Source organism: Uloborus diversus, chromosome 9, assembly GCF_026930045.1.
Source record: "Uloborus diversus isolate 005 chromosome 9, Udiv.v.3.1, whole genome shotgun sequence".
NCBI lineage: Eukaryota > Metazoa > Arthropoda > Arachnida > Araneae > Uloboridae > Uloborus > Uloborus diversus.
The window spans coordinates 41,910,903-41,926,267 of record NC_072739.1 but is presented as its reverse complement, the minus strand read 5'-3'; the positions used below and the strand labels follow the sequence as shown (position 1 = coordinate 41,926,267).

The 15,365-nt window shown below is 33.8% G+C and overlaps 1 protein-coding gene across 1 annotated transcript in view; it reads right to left on the bottom strand.

Annotated features, from left to right (window-relative positions):
* The window catches only part of LOC129230176 (gamma-aminobutyric acid type B receptor subunit 1-like), a 38,305-nt gene extending 30,510 nt beyond the window's left edge, over positions 1 to 7,795 (bottom strand). The window contains exons 1-3 of the mRNA XM_054864578.1: positions 7,478 to 7,795; positions 3,088 to 3,222; positions 738 to 908 (exon numbers count right to left, since the gene is read on the bottom strand). Coding sequence (XP_054720553.1) covers positions 738 to 908; positions 3,088 to 3,222; positions 7,478 to 7,795 — 624 coding nt within the window. The remainder of the gene's footprint in view (positions 1 to 737; positions 909 to 3,087; positions 3,223 to 7,477) is intronic.
* Between the last annotated feature and the right edge of the window lie 7,570 nt (positions 7,796 to 15,365).

The window sequence follows — 15,365 nt, the reverse complement described above, 5'->3', positions numbered from 1 at the left end:
GTAAGGTTCCCATCAATTTTACAAATATACAGCACTGTCTATTCTCATTGAAATTTACATCGTTGGAAAGAAAAAACGTTACTCTGTTTTTATACATAATCGCCATTTTTCTCTGTGCATTATTGTCGACGGTGCCTTAGCTTCTGTATCGAGTGTCACAGAATTCCACCGCCAAAGTGGGACATGACAGTTAACAATCAACTCCCTTCTTGAGCGCAGTCCGAATCTCGAGTCTAGTGACTATATCAATGGTGATAACCACTTGTTTCCTAAGTTTAAGGAACACTTTGATGGCTAACGTTTCCGGGGCGACGACGAAGTCAAAAAAGGGATGAAACGCTTACTCAACGAGTTGGCAGTAGAATACTGTGCCACTCGATACAGAAATTAGGGCATCGTTGACAATAATGCACAGAAAAAGATGGCGATTATGTATAAAAATAGCGAAACATTTTTTCTTTCCAACGATGTAAATTCCAATGAGACAGTGCTGTATATTTGTAAAATTGGTGGGAACCTTACTTTTGAATCGACCCTCGTATAACAACTTAAATTTATTAGTTGTATAAGGCTAAGAAAGGGGAAATAGTCTTAATTTAAATTCAGAAAATTGAACAGGAACACTACTTATTTTTAATGTTAATTTTATTTCGTTTGATTATTATTATTATTATTATTATTAATAATATTATGCGGGTACTGCCCTCTACCTGCGCACTGCAGTACAAAATACTTACCGATATGAAGACTTCCTCTGCCTCTTGGATAATTGCTATGCGAGACCACTTGAATTTTTGGAATAGTTTTATCCTGGTGGGATTGTGAATGGTAGCAGAAGGATGAGTCCTGAAGAAAGTCGGGAAGCGCTTCCGGTTGGAAAGCGCGGGTGAACTAGATCCGTAAGACACCTACAAAATAAATTTGATTTCAGGCGACATAGATAGTATAGGTATGGCTCTGATAACAAGACGTTTGACGTTAGGCGAGTTCATTTTTGCTTCATAAGTATGAGTCGAAACTCTTATATTGACATCGTTGCAAAATATCGATGTTTTGTAACATTGAACTTTTTACATATATTTTATGGGAAAAGTTAATACATAGCCTGTATTTAACAATCCATATCTAAGCTTTTTCAAATGTTGAAGCAAAATCAGTAATAGTAGCAATAATGGTAATATAAATGAACTATTAAAAATACCTTACTTATAAATCAAGAAAAAAGAGTAAGATGCATATTTTGAAAGCACAAAACATCGAACATCAACATAAACTAATTGGAATAATTTTCTAAGTGATTGTCCACAAATGATATCATTCTCGTGAAATTGTGACAAGAGAAAGGGCGGGGGTGACAAGAAATGGGACACCACGCATTTAAAAAAAATAGTTTAATTAAAATAGCGTGACATGAGACAAAAGGGGGAAGGAGGTGTTCTAAAGGGTGACACTTTGTGACAAAAGGAAGGGGGAGTCAAAAAAGTTGGAAAAAAGTGTGACAACATTTATGGACAACCCCTAACAACTTTTATTGCTTCACCAAAGCAAAACTGAAAAAGAGAGAGAGAGAGAGAGAGAGAAAGAAAAGAAAAGAAAAGAAAAAAGAAGAAAAAAAAAAAGAAAAAAGTGCGAACTAATTAGAGAAATTATAATATTTTTCAGGTTGAGTAACATGAAATGAATGGGGGGGGGGGAGATGCAAAAGGAAAAAAATGTGTTCCAAGAAGATTTATTTTCTACTGAATTGAATTGTTCGAAGTTTTGAAACCCAAAATGATGTCAATGATTTTCCAATATTTGTAGCAATGTGAAATACGAACTGCTACTAACAATATGGTATCCTATATTTAATGTAAAATTAAAATTAATGTATTTGAATCAACAACTTATTGCAGGAGAACCAGAAATAGGGTAGAATTACTATAACATTTAATATTCTAGTTAACAATCTGCTGGCAAAAAGAATTGTTAACTTTTCTCTAATGTAAATGCATTTCTTCAGACGACTGATAATTTTTAAAAAACTTTATCTAATGTGTTGTGATCACTGACTCAAGATGTAGTTTTTATTATTTCGTGTATTTGCTGAAACTTTATCATTCCAGTTCCTTTTTATTTTTTCTCTATAGTTTCGGTTCAATTACAAAACATCGACATCAAAGAAACATCGAAGACAAAGCTTCGATGTTAAGAAAAACACCAACTATAGAGCATCGATTGTATTGACACTAAAACATGGATAGTACTAAAAACATCGATGGTAAAAACATCTACCCTAAAACATCAATGGTAAAAACATCCACCATAAAACATCGATGGTAAAAACATCGATGGTATAAACATCGACGGTAAAAATATGAATCCTGAGCCATATTTCTCAATAACTGATGAAGGCATACAGTAAACTAATTTTGATGCGGATACCTACTTAAGGACATTTTTATTTTGTTCTAACAATACAAAAAGAAGTTCGTTTAAAAGTAATAATAATAATAATAATAATAATATTTCTTGACTCATAACGAGTAGCGTGCTAATTTATTTTGCGATGTTTTTCACGGTATTTAAAATTTTAAATATTGTTTAGAAATGATCAATGGGCACGAATTCCTCTCGGTTTTTTTATTATTAACCCCTGACGCAAAAAAAGGAGGGAAGGGAGGGGTATAAGTTTGTGTCTGTATAATAGTGTCGAGCGGATGAACTGATTTTGATTTTCTTTTTCTGAAAGGTCGTGAGAGCTTTCAACCTATGATTCATTTGTGCGTTGGGGTTTTCAAAACTTTTAATTTAATACTCGTTGTTGTTTTTATTTGTTTCATTTATTTGTTCCAAACTGCAACTTAGCCAAAATAATTTCCTTTTTATTCTCATTTCAATGTTTAAAAATCTAACAAATATTTTGTTGCATCAAACAAAAATTTCTCCTGTCATCAGGATTCTACACAGAATAGCTTGAATTTCGTCTAAGAATATGCAAAAATTGACATTTTTTTTTCAATACAGAAACAGCCTCCATGGAAATTAAATCCCGTTATTAACAAATGTTACGAATAGAAACACAAACAAACATATTCTTTTACTTACCACAACAAGATTCCACATCTTTGCTGCCTCTGCAATGGTTGAACATACGATTGAACATCCGCCCAACAACATTAGTTTTTGAGGTTTATTGTACAACAAGTCATACATCACACTTGCTCCCAGCCCGGGATTACACTGAAATATTATAAAACATATTGTGTACAAGTTGTCAGAAAAGCAAATATTACTGAGCATAATAATATTTGCAATCAATAACATTGGGGTCATTATCAGAAGACGGTAAACAATTTTGGTTTTGAAAAAAAAAAAAAGAACAATTTGAGGTGTATGCGTCAAATTAGGCCATGTAGATAAATTAGGCAAGCCGCCCCTTTTCTATGTAGGATAGCAAAATTTCATTAGATCGTCATTTTATCATCATCAGAAAGTATAACTCTTGATAAAACGTTATCAACAGACAGTTCGTTATCAACATGCAAAAGTGCAGCAACAGTCATAACAAAAGTCTTGCCAAAATTGCCTGATCTTCTTTTGCTTTAAATTTTGCTTCTTCGTCGTTCACTGTGGTTTACTAGCATAGAAAAAAAGTTGATACTTATTCTACTATACACAGTGAAAGTCCAATTTTACGTGCCCCGAATCAACGTTTTTCCAGCATTTTCCGTTTTTTTTTTCATCAGGTCCCAGCTTTTCCATATACTCATAATGTAATTTAACCCGGGTGGAAAGTTTGTGTTTCTTGATTTTCCCGCATTTTTCGTTTTTCCTGGGAAAGAGGAAAATGTTCTAATGAAAACAGAAATATGTACTACTGTTCTAGCCGGTTATATTCCGGATTATTTTACCCATAAACTCCCGGATTCGCAACTAAATGTGTTAAAATGATCTAAAATGGTACGCATAATGATGATATTTTTCTAAAATAAAGATTTTATACCTTTTAAAAGAGTCATCATTACTACCATAGTTTTTTCTATTTGATTTTTCTTTCTATGCATTTCTCGTATTTTACGTTTTTTTTAAACACAGTCACTTGAGAAATGTAAAATCAGGGTTTCACTGTAGTTGACGAATTAAAAAAGAAAAATTTTGCTGTTCACCATCATTTTTCCTGTGATTTGAGAACCCAAGAAAAGTAGATTGTAGCACAACAAGACCATGATCAACAGTATTAAGACTCCAGTCTCCTTATTAAGACTCCGAAGGATCGGGTGGTGGGTATGATCCTGTGCAGCTTATGTTGCACATCTGTGTCCAAACAAGGGCTGAGGAGTCGGAAGGAAAATGACCGACTCGGACTCCAACTCTGGAGATTTTAGAGAGAGAGAACCTTCGACTCTGACTCCTTTTCCCCGAAATCGGTATGACCAGAGCCCGATCATTCTGATATTTGACATGGGGCACATTTCTACTTCATCCCCCCCCCCCCCAGGGCCCGACTAAAATTTTTGAAGACACTGGGCATGAAATTTAAATTTGTACCTTCCCCCTTCCATTTCCGCTTATTCTATATAATGAAGCTATAAAATATTTTCATACCTGCGTATTAACACAACCATGCTAAATTTGGTGGTACCTCATATCACAATGTAGTATATACATTTAAAAAGTAGAAGAGATATAATAATACGATAATAATATAAGCTGTGGTTAAACTCTGTTCGTTGCAGTAAACCATAACTATCAAAATTATCCATGATATAACTTTTAATAATAAATGCAGGCTAAACTTGGAGTGGTTTTGAGACTTGCAAAGAGATCAGATTCTGAGTGAAATCTTTATTTATTTTTAATTAGCATGATAAATTACGGGGGTTTTGAGCCTCCCTGAAATCTAAGAAGAGGACCTGTGCCCCGCATGCCCCTGCGGTAATCAGGCTCTGGGTATGACTCGGACTCTGCAAGCACTAGCAGAGTCGCGGCATTGAAGTGAAAATGACCGACTCCGATTATTGAAAATTTCAACCTTCGACTCCCGACTCCTTATCCCTAAAAATCAGTTCGACTCTGACTCATCTACTCCGGCTCCGCAGCCCTGGCACGAACTGTGCGTAGGAGGGACCATAAAACATAAAATTACGACTTATCAGTGTCTCGACTGTAGAGATCGGTTTATATCCTTTCTACTGAAGTAAATGTGGAATTTTTATAATGTTTTTGAGTTAATTAATTGTAGTTTAATATATTTTTATATTGACAATAAAGAATCTTTCAGTTTTTTTTAGTTTGATAGTGTTTTTGACCTTTTTTTTTCCGGAGTTTTCCTTTTTAGGAACCCCCGTTCCTGATGAGCCCGAATCGCCATTTTATGTTTAACTGCTGACAAACAATTTGAACTTAAATGTGCTCATGCAATGATGTTTTTCTTTTAATATAAGTCATTTGATGCAGTGAGAAGTAAAGGGATGGAAGTGGACATTTTCAAGTTTTGAGTAAAATGCTTTTAACGATAAGGTCCGAGGCAGGCTTTCATTGAATTTTTTTTCGAAATCGTGTTGTATAGTAGCACCTACCAGGGCTAGTAGTAACACTTCTTTTGACCCAAATCAGAGGAGAGGTTCACCTAAAATTTGTACTGGTTATTTTCAAATTTTTTACTTTGTCACTTACATCACCTTGCTTCTTACTGGCTGCCTCAATTGAATGTACACAAACGGAGCCAATTGGATCATAAATGAGCTAGACATTAGACTCTGAAATTCCTTCTTTGTCCTGATTTTTTTTTTCACAGTACATATAATTTTTACTTAAATCATTGATATGTTTTTAATTGCAATATTGATTTTTATATTAGTCATTTTGGAACTTTTTTCTCAGTTATTGACTCAATTATTATTAGACAATTCAATGCTTGAGTTAGTGTTATGCGGAAAACCTTTATAACTCCTCAGTTACACAGTTATTAGGTGTTTTCCACACAGTTATTTCAGGATTTTTTTTTTCTCGTAATTCTTAGCATTTTGTCACTCGGTAACTACGTTTTTCTCATTCAAAGGATTTATTGCCGTTTCAACTATTTAACACTTACATACAGAAGAAAATTTCTCTTCATCATTTTAGGGTTTTTTTATTTACTAATATTTTTTCTTCAGTTAGAGTAATCAGGCCTTTCATCAAGGGGAATCAGGGGAGGGTCAATCCCCCCCCCCCCCGACTTGAAAAAATATTGTTTTTAGGTACAAGTAGGCGTGGTTTTTACTGCTTTTCGATAAAATTTGCGTTGAGCATACATCCTTTGTAACTGATGGATTTACCTTGCCGCAAATATCGCAATTTGCGATGGGCCTTCGCGACATAGGAGTTCTGTACAAAATAGTGCATGAAAAAGATTTACGTAACTTAGTTCATCTGTAAAGGACCCCTAAATATGCATTGCTACGGGGCCCTAAACTTGTAAATCCGTCACTAACCTTTTTCCTTCAGGGAAAACTTGAAATGATGGATCTGATTGTAACTTTTACTTAGTCATTGAATGATTTACCTGGCGCACCCCCTCACATACCACTATGCACCTCCTAAAATCGAGCCTTCAAAAGGAGACAAATATCCTTAAAAAACACTTATCTAAAAATTTCAACGGTGCAATTTGCGTCGTGACTCCCCCCCCCCCCCACACACACACTTAAGCAAACCCAGTATCATGATGCTATTTTCTTCCAGATTTACTTGGTTCAACAATTCATGCGTTTTCTTACTTCATAGGTCTTTAAACCAGGTTTCGGGAAACCTTAGGGTTTCTTGGAACTTAGGTGTTTTGCACGTTATCATTTTTTTCTTTATCAAAGAGCTGAAATATTAACAAAATCTGAAGTTTTATTTCAGATAGATATTTAAGAGGTGACTTGCTTGTAAAAATCAACATACATCAATACTTGTTGTTATTTTATTATTAGTATTTGCAGAATATATTAAAGGGGAAAAAATAAAAAAAACATTAGGTACCTTACCATTCATTATTTTTGCATTGAGATAAAATAAAAATGCATTAATAGTAATGTAAATTTGAGTAGAGTAAAGTTTTGAAATCTTACTTATTTTTCTGTTCTTAGATCAAAAGCAAGAGAAAATAAAGATGGTGAGATAAAATAAAGATGTATTGATAGAAACGCAAGAATTTGAGTATAGTCAAGCATTTAAGCCCTCTTTTTTTTCTGTTCTTGGATCAAATGCAAGAAACGAGCCCGTCATTTAGGGGAGGGGATTTTCCTCTCCCCCCGACTATGCAGAATTAATGATTTCACACATAAGTGGGAGTGTTTTTTTTTGCTGTCCGATAAAATTTGCAATAAGTGTAAACCCTTGCCTCCCCCCCCCCGACCCCTCTGGAAAAATCGAAAATGCCGGCCTTGATATGAGATTCCTTCAACAAAACGGTAAGCTCAAAGGGTTCCCCAGATTGCAAAAGGTTGAATTAATACCCCTGCCTTACCTGGCTGTCAAAATAGTGCATTTTGATTTTGTACCCGGGCAGCAGCCAAGGCTCGGCATTCACATCTTCCTGCGCCATGAGGGCCGCCGGGAGGCACCCCTGGCCCCCCAGCCAGCCCCCGGTGCCGTTGATGGGGAAGATAGCCCCGATGTGCAGGCAGTTGTCATCATCCGAATACTCCCCGCACCCGTCGTCCTCCCTCGGCGGCGGATATTTTCGTCTGGGAGGAGCCGGATCCTTGGGTATCCTGGGGGGCAGGGCGCCATCGATGACCCAGATGACAGAAACTAGGATTAAAATGGCCCCGAAGACGGCCATCGTCCACACTTTTACATGTTTGAAGACCCCCGATGACGTTTCTGTGATTCAAGTTCCGATTTCTCTCTCGCTCTCGGAAGTGTGCTCTCGGAGAGCACAGTCCTGAGTGAGAGCCAATTTTTCTCCGGATGAAATTAGAGGGTTGCCGGAAATTACGATGCTCGCCAACAGACAGCTCTCGAAGTCGCCAAGTGAACTTAATTTAACATCTGTTGAATTCAGGGACGGAATAGCGCGAGAAAGAAATGAGAGGTAATTATTCATCTCCATGGAGATTCGTCTTCTGCATTGTTTTTGTGGAGCCATTTAGACACAAGTGTTGAGTTCTAAATTGGCTATTAGCTAAAGAGTTCGTTCATTATTTTTTTATTTTTTTTTTTTTGAGGCTGATATTTTTATTCGACCAACAGAACTATAGCATTCTCAAGAACCTATGAAATTTATGGGACCAGCAAAAATAACATTATACTTATGTAGTTAAAACTGGGTTTTACTATAATGCGGGAGAACAATAACAACCGAAGCGAGTAAAGAAAGGAAAATATTAGCTAGATACAGTAATGACAATAGTGCGTCAAATATGTGTTATGAATATTTACTTACCATCCCGTCAATCAAATAAAAAATACTTTCAACTATTTGTCTTCCGACTAGTGAGCAATTGACGAAAATAGAGGAAAATATTAGCGAAAGTAGGTGTAACAACTACCAATAAAACCATTGTGAGATAAATGAAAAACATTACTAACTGCACAAATATCAGACGCGTGTTTCGAAGCAACAAGAAATCCCTTTTTCATGCAGGGGGAAAAAGGTGTAGAAAACGAATGGGCTTTACAAATGTGCCTTAGATCAAAAACAGCTTTTGGTTGTTGTCTTTTCTTCATCCAATAAGTACTTTTTCTCACATTGAAAAAGGGGCTCCTTATGATCTCGAAACATGTATCAGAAATTCTTATTGTTCTTTATGTATTTTCAACTTTTTAACAATGTTTTTGAATTAATTATGTTTTTTGCTGCCATTTTTGCATTTTAGAATTGTTGATAAGATTCATATCACAACTTTTCTTTAAAGTAAGTACTGCAAAGAACCAAATCGATTCAGCTAATTTTACAGAGGATGATAGTATTTTGATTTTCTTCTGTAACCTTTTTATTTCAACACGCTATTCATAAATTCAGCTTTGATTTCGTGATTTTCTTTCCCTCCGGAATTTGTTTCACAAAAAAAAAAAAAAAAAAAAAAAAAAAAAAAAAAAAATCAAATATTATATTTAATCTAATTCATGAAAATAATAACAAAAGTAAACTGCTTGTATGGCTAAAAATTATTTTTAAATGTTCGGAACAAATAACGGTACCTGAAATTATTTTTATTTTTTAAAAAATAAATAAATAATTTTATAATTAAATTAAAATATTTAAAATAAAAGACACTAAGTATTTTTATCCACATAGAGCTGAAAGATAAAGCGCTTAAAGAAAAATCAGAAGAAAAAAAAATGAAATAAAACACACACAAACACAGTGTATCGTAAAGGCACCGCACTAATTGGAGGAGGAGGGGTTGCATTGCCTGTCAATTTGTGTTTAGGTCTGCAATAGTGATTTCAATACTGGACCCAAAATGCAATCTCGGTATTCGGTGTTTTTTTAAATGTTACCCAGAATACCGGTACTACAAATACCTTAAAAAAGGTTCAAAAATATACTTGTTTCGTTGCAATATTTCATAGTTTATGAATCTATTTTGAACAAATATAAAATGAAGGAACAGGTATTATAATAAAAAATTAATAATAGTGAGAAACATAATGCACAAATTGAATTGTTACTAAGCCAGAACTCGTTATAGTGCACAATTTTTCCGTAATTGAAAATACTCTGAATTTACGCAGGTCAGTGGTACTGCTAATAATGTGCGCTGCTCCTGCCTCAAAGTCTTCAAATAAATCGGCCTCTTGCTTCCCAGTTTTGGACACATTACTTTTTTTGTGTTGTTTTCGTGTTGTGTAGTAGTTTTTTATTTATAAGCTAGTTGTAGTTTCTTTTCAAGAAACCATTTTTTTCCAGTATTAACATTTTCAATGATTTCCTGTGGGTGAGGTTAGGTTTGTTTTTTCTTTTTATCAAACCTTTGGTTTCAACTTTACGATCAACTTAATTAAATTTGATCATGTCAGCTTATTTTATTAGTTTTCCTTTCTTTCCAAAATTCTTTATACTTATGTAAATAATTGAAAGTATTTTCCATTTCACTATGCCTTTCGTCAAGGCAAATTTTAATGGCACGACATAATTTCTAAATATTATCTCGCCAAGTATGCAGCTACATAGCGAGACAGCACAACAAGCCAATACTGGTGACGACAACAAATTACCATTTGTTACACTAGCAGAAAAAGTTTTCTTAAAATTCAGTACAGTTGAATAAAATATTGAAAAACTAATAACATTGTGTATTGCTGCAACTAATGGTTGGAATAGATCATTCATAGCACAAATACATTTGTAATTATAACTGAAATTTACTTTCAAAAAGGGCAAGTAATGCAATTGATGCTTATTGATAATTCGAGGTTTGCATCAGTTTTCCAGAAACTAATTTCTGAATATTTGGGTCAAAATTTGTGACATTATGAGTAATCTTGGTATTCGATTTGTACAATTGGACAAAAGTACGGGCCACGTAAATCTCCTTTGTCAGCTGTATGTGGCCACTGCTTTTGACTACACCCCAAAATACCAATTTCTTTAAAAAAAATTCTCCCTTTTTCCGAGTCTTTTAACTAAAATCACATGAGCCCTTTTCTTTTAACTTAAATGAACACTAAAGAAGGCAGCACTAAAAAATTATTTTTTTTGTTGGCTTAGTTTTTTGTTTAAATTATCCCAATTTTTAAACTAAAAATGGGATTTTTTAAAAAGATTTTAGAAAATTTGATCAGCGTTCAAACATTCAGCCATTTTTCTTCATCTTCTCTGAGTAATTCAATCATTCTTTCGTGAAAGATTCAACATTTTTACATGCATAAACACGTATTTTCCTGCACTAGTATGGGAGTTTTATTAAATGAAGACACCAAAATTAGCGAAAGAAACGTGGACATTAATGGAAGCTGCTTGCTTATCTGGATAATCTGATTTAATTTACAAACTCAGGAAATTTTAAGCGCTTTAGAGCCTCAAACCTCAATCGAATAATACAAATTAATACTAGGCCTCGAAACTCGTTTCATATTTAATATTAACACTTTTTATTTAGCAATGAATAAAACTCTTTAGAACCATCATTTGTTTCACTTGAAATACGTGACTACAGTTTTAGTGTGTTCTGTTTAAAATTATCAGTCTTTGTAAAATTCAGCATACACTATAATCTTACTTTGTATAAACGGACACACGATTATTAGGTAAAATTTGTTCTCACTTATGCATTTTTATCCAATTCATTTTTATATTAGAAGGACTTTTTTAGCTATATATTTTGTCCCAACTGCCCAGAAAAAAAAGAAAGAAAGAAAAATACTGATAAACTATAGAAAAACAACACTTAACAATTTTAAAGAATAAATTTGACGTCAAAATAAATGCAACGTCAATAGGTGCAAATAAAAGCGTTAAGAGAAGCTAAGAAATGTCGTTCATTGTAAAAGTGGTTCATCTCCATACACTTTTAAAAGGCGAATTTGTTTACTAAATTGTATCTCATTTAGTTATATCTTTTAGTATAAAAGCGAAATATAGCACTTTTCGAAAGATAAATATCTAATGAACAATAATAGCTGAACACTTGTATTTTTTTCCTGAGGAAAAATATGCAGAGGGGCTTTAGATAATAAGGCGTATTAAGATCATTTGCTAGGAGGAGATACACCACTTTTACAATGAACGACAGAAATGGAAAACGTTGCAAGAATATTATTTAAATACTTGAGAGACGGTTCCAAAACCAATCAGGTTTCCACATTTTCTGAAGACTAATTGATGGTAGAAATATTAGACAATCCCAATTCGAACCCATTTAGTAGAATCAGAGAAATGTGAGGAAGTGCAAAAGATTAACAAATATAATTAAGATTTTTGTGCACTTAAAACGCTCCTAAAAAATCCAGTGTCACAACAGTGAAAAGTTTTCTAGGAATCTTGGCTTCAGCAAATTTAAATTTGTAGCATGTGTCCCCAGGGTCCGATTCAGAAATTTTGAGACTGTAAGCACAACAAACCTGTGGGGGCCCCTTAACTTGCAGAACCAAAGAACATGCTCAATCACGCATTTTATTGTCATTGAAAAGTTTCTCACCCCCCCCCCCAATGGCGCACCATAAAAAAAAATCTGATTCCCCCCCCCCCCCAAAAAAAAAATCAGTGGTGCAACCTGCATCGATGATTTTTTTAAAGGTTGGCCACATTGACATTTGCATGGCTGTAGGCATGTTTGAAGTCTTCTTCTCTCTGGGAAGCGCCATCATCCTGTTTTCTGACCTGATGGATTTTACGAGGTGGTGAGAGAGTTAGTTTTTTGCTGAACTCATAAACCTTGCTAAAACAGAGCCAGCAGTAACAATTTATTTTTTAAGCTTTCACTAGAATAAAAAATATTTTGAAAAAAAAAATGTAGTGCAAAACAAATAATAAAAAATATTATTATGAAAAAAAGTGTAATTTTTGGGGGACGCCAAGCTAGGGGGCCCCAAAGCCCGTGCTTCTCGGGCTTACACTTAAATCAGGCCCTGTGTGTCACAATAATATTTCGCTATTGACGATTTAGAAACTTCTTGTTTCATTTATTTATTTATTTTTCTTCAAATTTACATAATTGTCATGGTCTTTCATCCTAAATTTAAAAGCCCACCTTATCTGCCCAATATATCCAATGCGACATTCGTTGAATAATTTGATATCGTTTACGTATCATAACATAGTTTTCTTTTGTTTACAAGAAATATGTTTTCATTTCATATTATTGTTTTAATTATTAAAAAAAATATTTGAAATATTTTCAGTCGTTTAAAATATTTTTAGCGAGTTTCATTGCATTAAAAGGATTTCTATTTAATATCTTCATATAGCGTACTAATGAATTTGAAAGAAAAGTTAAGATTAAATGAAAATTGCCAAAGATTCTATTCAGAAAAATTTGTTCATTTTCTTTGATTTCAACCGATTCAAATAAATGAATATATGAATAAGAAAATAAATAACAAATAAATGAACGAATACCTAAATCAATAAACAAATTTACAAAACCATTAATTGAGTGAAGAAGTCAATGTTTTTTAGTTTTTAGTAAAACACTTAGTTTTTGTGTGGATGTAATAAATGAAAAGAAAAACGTTGTATCACAAATTGCAAAAAAATTACTGGCACCTTTTTGGGGGTTTAAGCAGGGCTGCGGAGTTGGAGGGACTTACTAAACTAAAGACTAAAACTAAAGATGAAAGTATATTCACGCAGCTGCAAATTGTTTGAAAAGGCCAGAATGTCTTCTCACTTGCACTTTGATACTGGGTGAGGGGATTAGTAATCTGTTGTAACTTGTCTAATTGACCAAATATTAATGACTTAGAAATGCAAGAGTAACTAAAGCAGAAAGACTAGGGCGAGATAAAAACAAAATGTAGCAACCGCTCTCTTTAGTGTCCCATGAGTCTTGTTAATCTCCCAGCATGCCTCACTTCAAGCCTATGACGTCAGGTTGTCATAGAAACTCTGGAATCGATTTTAAAGAGACTGAAACAGAAATAAGCTGTAAATTTGCAAAAAGATTAAGATCTTTCACTCCTCAAATTTAAACCATGTTTTTTTTTTTTTGGTAAAAACTGGTGGATTCCATTGCAATTTGTTATATTGATGAACGCTATTGTTTTAAAAAAATGTGTTCCGATAAAAATGTCGATTTCGAATTCTAGCTGCGTTTTGGAATGAAAATGATTTTACTCATCTTCAAGAAAGTTTAACCTTCCAATAAAATATTTCAAAAATGGAAAGAAAAAAAAAGTTTTGCTATGTGTGAAATGTAGTCTGGAAAATAATTACAAGACAAGAAACGCAAGTGAAATAACTTAACTAGGTTTTTTTTAAATTCAATTTAAAAAAACGAAAATAAAAATTAAAAGCTTTAAAAAATTAAAAAATCATTTCAGAATACCGTATTATTACAAGAGTTTATCATAAAAAATTACATGCGCGGGAAAAAAGAGAGTGTGTGAAGAAGTGAGAAAAAGAAAGAATAACGATCAATTCCAAAAAAAAGAAAAAGTTTATTAATATTTAATTGGGGCCTAACTATAATTCTTCGTCGCTTGGACTGTTTAAGAAATTAGTAAATTTGTTGAAATTGATCTTTGCGACTGATTTCTAATTAAGTATCCAGATCTTTAACTATTATAGCTTGACTACGAAGAGAAGGCGGATGACCTTGAAGTGAAACCTCATTTTGTATCATTTGTAATAGATGGAGTCAACCAGAAAGCACCTAAAAGTGAGAGTCGTTCTTACTGATCCTATCTATCACAAAATAATAACAATCAACCAATTACAAACGACACAAATGATGTGTTTGCTTCAAGGTCAGCCGCCTTCTCTTCGCAGTCAAGCTTTACCTGAAAGTTGGCTATTTGTCAATATCATACTTATTGCGCTGAAAACACAGTTACAGTATTGTGCTAAAGGCACGGAGTAGTCTTCTTCCTCCATGGCTAAAGGTTAATTCAAATGTTTTAAAATTCTTTCAACAATTCATGCATACGAATACTTTACGTGCTTTGGGCTCATAACAAAACTAGTAGTATATGTACAGTTTCCATTATCGCCATTCACTAAAAAAAGTAAGGTCAAAGAAATTGTGAAAGGAAGTCTGTGGCGAGACTACGTCCAAGAGACCCTAGAGCACCTAAAGCCTTGAAATTTTGTACAAAACTACACCCAAACCTCTTTTTTGGCGGTATTTTTCTCTTTATTTTTTTTTTTTTGACTTTTTTATATTTTTTATAGCGAACTTTTTTTTTGTGCGGTGTTTGAAAATTTCAATCAGATTGGAACTCAATTGACGATAGTATTTATAAAATGGACGAAATTATTTATAAAACGAACTTTATTTAGGGATTTTTTTATGCGGTCCCCATCCACCGCACAAAAAGAGGTTTGGGTGTACTTCGATTTCCGGGGGGGAGGGGGGGTTGCACCTGAGATTTTCTTTATAAAAAAATACGAATTACTTTTTTTTGAAATTAAGTTTTTGAGCTAAAATTTCACATAAATTGGCTATTAAAGGGATGAAAGATTTCCCACACTCCTTAGCATTCGATGTCGTTCGAAAAAGATTTTTTTTCTGCATCAAATAAAGCTTGTTAATATTTTCTCAATTAATTATAACAGCAGATATAATAGTTTGATTTTAGAAAAAAGTCTTAGGCTCAACTCGATTCAAGCTAAAGAGGAAAATGTATTAAAAGAGACCACGAATTTGAAAACTACTTTTCAAACGAACAAAACTGCCGTTTTGCAACGCTCAGGAGCCCCTTAGAGCCTATAGCTGTGTAAGTTGGTACACATTAGTTTGGAATGT